Genomic DNA, 6,699 nt, shown 5'->3' with positions numbered 1-6,699 from the left:
ATTTAACTTTATAATGCTATAACTTATTGAAAAGTTTATGGATCCACACAATTTTTTTATGACAAATAATATTTTTTAATAAACCCTTTTTCATTCGACATACTTTACCTTAATAAGAATATTAATAAGGAACCAGCAGATCAAGTAGCTTTTGGAATAAAACACCAATTTTTTTAAAATTAAACACTATCTAAAGATTTGCATCGAAGCGTTTATTTTTGATAGTGATTTTAATCACTGTCAGATATCATTTACTTGATCCAACTATGCCACGTCACCACTGTGCCGCGACCCCCCTGTGCTGGGTTTTTTTTTCAAAATTGCAGTGTAATTCCCAGAAATTCAGCGAGATATCGATTTTTATACATCGTTTATGAACCCTGAAAACTGATACTTTTTGTATCTTGCTATGTTTGATTAACACAAATGATAAAACAATCATCGTAATTAAATAATTTAATGCTATAACTTTTTGAAAAATTTATATAGAAATATATTTATTTATTTATTCATATATTACATTTATAAATCATAAAACTTGTAATCATAATATAAATAAGGAAATAAATCATGTAGCTTTTGGAATAATCCATTTTTTTTTTTTTTAATTAAACACTATCTACAGATTTGCAACGAATCGTTTTTTATGATAGTGATTTTAATTACTGTTAGATATCATTATACTTGACTCAACTATGACACGTCCCCACTGTGCTGGGGTTTTTCTTTTTTCAATTAATTAGCCCAAGTAAAATTAGTTTTTTTTGGTTTAACTTTATTAAATTTTATAACTGTTTATAGGCTACTTCTGCGAGAATTCTAGGAGGTATGTGGTGGTTTTTTACTATTATCATCATACCATCGTACACAGCTAATTTAACTGCCTTACGAACGGTTGAACGTCTTCAAAAGCCTATACAAAATGTAGCAGAGTTGTCATCCCAAGAAAAAATCGCATATGGTACTCTTCATAGTGGATCAACAATGTCATTCTTCAGAGTAACTGTCCATGCTTTATTTTATAATAAAAACTTAAATTACATAAATAATTAAATATTTTAGGATTCTAAAATACCAGTATATCAAAAAATGTGGAAGTTTATGGAAAAACATCAATCAGTATTCGTATCTTCATATGATGAAGGAACTAAAAAAGTACTTGAAGGGAATTATGCCTTTTTGATGGAGTCAACAATGATAGACTATGCAGTACAGAGAGACTGCAACTTAACACAAATAAGTGGTTTACTAGATTCTAAAGGATATGGTATAGCAACTCCAAAGGGTTCTGTATGGCGTGATAAACTGTCACTAGCCATACTAGAGCTTCAAGAAAGAGGTGTTATCCAAATGCTGTATGACAAATGGTGGAAAAATGCCGCTGATATTTGTATTAAAGATGAAAAAGTCAAAGAGTTTAAACCTAAACCATTAGATCTTAATGATTTAGGTAAATATCAATCATATAAACATTTTATGACATAGAAATTTTAACTAAATGAAAGTTTTATAATGTTAGGAGGTATTTTCGTGTTAGTTTTGTGTGGATTAACTGTTGCTGTTATTGTGGCTATAATAGAATTTTGTTGGCATTCAAAGAATAAATCAAAAGACCAAGTAAGCTCTTAACGTAAAAATTATCAAATAGAATTAATTAACGAAATTAATGTAAAAAATGTATTTTAAACCTTAGCAACAGTCAGTATGTACTGAAATGGCTCAAGAACTTAGGTATGCAATACGATGTGATGGAACTAAACACAAAGCAACATTAAAACGATCATGCAATGGTTGCTCACCAATTACAACATATGTACCTGCACCAATGCAGCTAAACCATGTTACCAGTCATTTAGTAAGTAATTTTAAAACTTCACTATACGACACTTATTAATTAATGAAATATTTAATTACATACACTTTAAATTAAATTTTAATTTTGGAATTTTTCACTAATTTACAACTGATAACAAAATATTTTAACGAGTTAACTACCGTAGAATAGTTTATAATTATTTTTAAATAGTTAGAAATACTAATAAAATTCACTGTATCACTAGTATAAAGTTTTTAGATTTAATTGTAATTATTTCTTATGTTATATTTTAGGACAACGTCCCTATGATCGAGCTTCAAAGGCCGGCAATAAATATTGACCACGAAGACAAATAACATTTGTCTCCCGATTCGCCACCATTACACCCGGCGAGTCGGAGTCCTTTTAAAAATGTTCAATTTCGATTTCATTGAATATTTGTTGAAAAATTAAACGGATCAACTGTCCAATATTTAAGACTATTTTATGTTACGTTAAAACCGTTCTTTTATTTTACTTGAAAATTTTGTTATTAATTAAAGATATATAATATATTATGTAAATAAAATATTGTTACAATAAAATTGTATTTTTATTAAATGTTTATGTGGTGAGTACCATCGATATGGTTTAATTATTTTATTATTAAAAATTGAAATTTACAAAATAACAAAATTAAATGATCACCTTACGTAATCTATCGTTGTTTTCCTACTGTTCTGGAATTACTTTGGAAATGTCTGGATTTTTATTTATTATTGATTGTATTTCTTCTAAACACTGATTAGCTCTAATACTTAATAAAAACACGTTGTTTTTTAAAGCTTCTACAGAAATAAATTTTAAAATATTTATACATTCTTCTATTATGCTGTTAAATTTTTCATTGTCATAGTCGTGTTTGACATCGTGATTAATTTTCCAGAGATCTGTTACTGAATTTTTATTTAAACATTTTTGTGAATTAAAAGCAAAATCAGAACTCAGAACTAGTTTTTCTATCATATGAAACGTATAGAAAATAGTACGAAAAGAACTAGGACTAGAAATAACGGGAGTTTCAAATTTAAGGCGATTAATAAGTAAACTTATAATATTCCATCTTATATACTTGTCAAAACAAAATTTTGCCAAAAGATTGCATTGGTATTCCACCAGTACAGACTGAAAAAAAAATTACGAATTATATGTATAGTACATTTTTTGTAAAATTTATATCAATCAAGTTAATAATGTTATTTCAATAAATATAAATACACAGTAAATGCAATAGTCTACCTGACTTAATCAAGCCCAAATTAAGACATTATTAGTAAAAAATTAAAATAAGTTATCTAAATCATAGACGTCAATTGAAATTTATATATTTTTTTTTGTGTGTTGGTAAAAAAACTCCTAAATACTGAAGTTCTCTAACTCCCCTTAATCTAGACTTGTACCTAATGTCCTTGCTTTATTTTAAATAAATTGATTTTCGTAATTAATTATAGTAAAAATCAATATTTATATTAATATAACTTCGTATTACTTTAACAAAGATGATAATATTTACACTGTATTTATGATGTTCTTCTAAAATTGTTATTGCCGTTTTCTGAGTGAATTCTGTGACAAAATCACGACAAATTAAAGTAAATCCATCACTTTTGGCGATTTGAGCTATTATATCAATGAAGTATTTAATAAGATTGTTTTCAGTGTGCCAGTTGACTACAGTTATCATTAGTTTCGATTCATCGAACAATGTACACTCAATATAATTTAAAGCACTCCAAATGGAAGAAGACATAGATTCTGACAACTTTTTATTTTCGTTCTGCAAACCCTTTTGAATGTCTATTGTACTGTAACCGGAATCGATACGCGCTTCAACGGTTTCATACAAATACTTCATAGTGATGACAGATTGAATAAGATGGTTATCTACTTCTCGACATATAACTGGAGACCAATCTCGAATAATCGGTACACAACGTTTATATTTGTCAGGAGCAACTGTTGTATTTGAAATAAATTTTAGCATCACTTTAAGCATATATGTAGTCAAGAGAGGCCACTGGAGTCATACTCTTCTATTAGCCGTAATATACAAAGTGTGCCACCAGGATTTTCATCTTTAATAACTATTAATCAAGCAATTTTCGGTAATACTGTTTGTTTTCTAATATTTTTTAGTTTGAACTACGAATTGAAAACTTATATTATAATTTGTTTTCAATAAGAAAAATATAAAATGATTATTTTCTCTAATTTTAAAATAACCATTTTTAACCTCATTTCTTACAAAAAAATTTATATATCGATGACAACTTTAGAAAAAACAAAAAAATCAATTTTTATTTTGTTCTTATTAATGATAAATAATAAAAAAATTATTTTCTATATAGTCCAGAACTATAAAAATTATTTTGAAAAAAAATAATGCAAAATATTTGCTATATTAAAAGTTGTTAAAGATGTCAAAACCTGGTGAGACATCCATCCACAAGGTGATAATTCAAATACATACATACTTGTTTCATTCATTTTGTTATATTCAGGAAACAATTCAGTTGTTTGATTACTATAATCATTTTTTTGAGACTCGCATAAAAATTCCTTCAATAATTCATAGAAATTGTATTTAATTGATTTGTATCATATATACACATAATATTCATATGAGACATGAAAAAAATTACCAAGAAACTATTTTTATATTAATTCACCAACTCCCGTGGCAATCAATTTGATTTTGCCAAGGAAGAAGATAAAATACCTTTATGATAAAAAATTTCGTAGATGCTGTAATCTCATAACTTAAAGTTTTTTGTTTGTTTTAACTATATCAGAATATTATTTTAAACTAATATACCAAAATACCAAAATATAAAATTTGGAAATTATACAAAAATATAAAATAGGATTTGTGAATGCGATCTACCCCCTAATCACCTACTATTTGACTACCGTTGCTACCTATGGAATATTAAAAACTACTAAACATCACTTTCTATTTTTTATACAAAAAAAAAATCATTTCCTCAGTACCTCAGTAACCTGAATATCATTTTCTTAACAATATATATATTAAACTAGAAATTCCATAATCAATCACTTCAATAAATACTTCCCTAACGATTTTATCTAAAACAACAGTTTTAATCCAACAAATTGTACTTTTTCATTATGCCTCTAACCGATTTTTTTTTTGTTCAATTAAACATCTATCAATAAAATAACAGTTAATCGTTTACACATAAATCGTTGAACTATATGCCAACCATAAGCGCAATCTGGAGATCTAGACAGAGCTTCTCTTCTTCTTCGGGTTTCTCAGTCTTTCGACTGGTGTTAACTGCCTACAATTCTCCTCCATTCCTCCCTGTCTTCTATTTTTCTTTTAATATCAGCATATTTTAGGCCCAGTTCTCCAGATATCTGTGATATAAAATTTGCTCTAGGTCTTTTTTTCCTGGTATAATTCCTTCAAGTACTACTTGTATAGGACTACCATGTCTCAGGGCATGTCCTAGCCATTGTAATTTTCTTGTTTTTATGTTATCTATGTCCTTTGCTCATTTACTTGTTGTAGTACTTGATCATTTAATATTCTATCTACCCAGCTAATCTTTTGCATACGGGGAGACAAACCTTAGCTCTCCAAAATCTATCTTAGCCCCTCCCCAAACTATGAAAACTATATATGTTCATGCATTTATTTCAAAATATGCCTATATAATTAATATTTCATACTCAAAATATAAGTCTATAAATTATTTTAGAAAAAATAAGTATTTTAGATGATGGTACATTATTACTACACTCAACCGCTAACTAAATAAAACCCGACAGTTATTTCACAGCACTTTCAGTTTACGAATATAAAATTCATTCATCACATTTATATTTTGATATATTAACATTATTCACTTTGCCTAGACTTACCCTATGTTATTTCTTTTCTTTTACTTATTTCAAAAAGAGTTTTTTATTCTTAACCTTCATCAATACCCCCTAAATAATGCTATAATACACTATATGTACAAGGAATTTTAACGGACAAATTCCAATCACTAAAATGTTCATACTTATGTTTCTACTAAAATTTTATACTCAATATTTTATTGCATATTCATTTTTCAAAAATTATAGCACTTTTATATAGACTTTTAGTAATCTCGACATGTCCAGATTAAAAGAATATTAATCGTTCAAAATTAGTACTTTTTAAATAAACTTTTATTATTTCAGATACTTAATTTTAACATATTGCTCCTTTCAACAACGTCGTGTTTCAAAAAACTTGACATCAGAGAGCGATTTAATGTATATTATATTTATCACTTTTTAGTTTTTTGAAAACTTTTAAATCTACTAAATATTAAAATATATTTTTGAAAAAAAGAAATCTTTCTTTCAAAAAAAGTTTGTTAGGTAAGCATGAAAAAATTTAAAGAAAGATTTTTTTCAAATTATTCATTAGTAAGTCCTTACCGCAAAAAACTTTTCATTTTCTTCTATATTTTTAGATTGCTCTGCAATATCCATTTTAATACCCTAAAATTAAATTTTGAATTAATATGTACTGTTTACCAATAAATAAATTATATAAAAACAATATTTATAATTATATTGTTTAATTTTTAGTAAGTTTTATTCTCGAGATCAACAAATTTTTATACCCAGGACCAGATTATATTTTTTTATCATGAGAAACCCGTTTTTACGTCACATGTGGAATTAAAATTTACCCAAAGGTGTTAATATTTAGTTTAGAGTATCAATTATCCAACGCTTTTGCTATACAACTCCCACATAAATATTCAAAATATTTAATTATAACCTATTTGATAGGGTAATTTTTTATAAATTATTTATTGATCGTTTTGTGAAGCTGTACA

At 26.8% G+C, this 6,699-nt stretch overlaps 2 protein-coding genes across 6 annotated transcripts in view; one reads left to right on the top strand and one right to left on the bottom strand.

The window, feature by feature from the left end:
• LOC126894319 (glutamate receptor ionotropic, kainate 2-like) overlaps positions 1 to 2,395 on the top strand; it is a 114,545-nt gene extending 112,150 nt beyond the window's left edge. For 2 of the 5 annotated variants that reach the window (XM_050665240.1, XM_050665241.1), the window contains exons 12-16: positions 802 to 999; positions 1,063 to 1,450; positions 1,520 to 1,617; positions 1,694 to 1,855; positions 2,110 to 2,392. In XM_050665240.1, the coding sequence (XP_050521197.1) occupies positions 802 to 999; positions 1,063 to 1,450; positions 1,520 to 1,617; positions 1,694 to 1,855; positions 2,110 to 2,172 (909 nt within the window). In that variant the 3' untranslated portion in view covers positions 2,173 to 2,392. Of the gene's footprint in view, positions 1 to 801; positions 1,000 to 1,062; positions 1,451 to 1,519; positions 1,618 to 1,693; positions 1,856 to 2,109 lie in introns of all 5 variants that reach the window. The other 3 variants (XM_050665238.1, XM_050665239.1, XM_050665242.1) reach the window with 3 other exon arrangements.
• Positions 1 to 6,699, bottom strand: part of LOC126894327 (uncharacterized) — a 36,005-nt gene that overhangs the window by 26,939 nt on the left and 2,367 nt on the right. Inside the window, exons 3-6 of the mRNA XM_050665256.1 lie at positions 6,293 to 6,355; positions 4,330 to 4,414; positions 3,369 to 3,811; positions 2,504 to 2,980 (exon numbers count right to left, since the gene is read on the bottom strand). Coding sequence (XP_050521213.1) covers positions 2,528 to 2,980; positions 3,369 to 3,811; positions 4,330 to 4,414; positions 6,293 to 6,346 — 1,035 coding nt within the window. The 5' untranslated portion in view covers positions 6,347 to 6,355 and the 3' untranslated portion in view covers positions 2,504 to 2,527. The remainder of the gene's footprint in view (positions 1 to 2,503; positions 2,981 to 3,368; positions 3,812 to 4,329; positions 4,415 to 6,292; positions 6,356 to 6,699) is intronic.

Source organism: Daktulosphaira vitifoliae, unplaced genomic scaffold (genome assembly GCF_025091365.1).
Source record: "Daktulosphaira vitifoliae isolate Bord-2020 unplaced genomic scaffold, ASM2509136v1 Scaffold_1, whole genome shotgun sequence".
Taxonomy (NCBI): domain Eukaryota; kingdom Metazoa; phylum Arthropoda; class Insecta; order Hemiptera; family Phylloxeridae; genus Daktulosphaira; species Daktulosphaira vitifoliae.
This window is presented reverse-complemented; position numbering and strand designations above follow the sequence as displayed.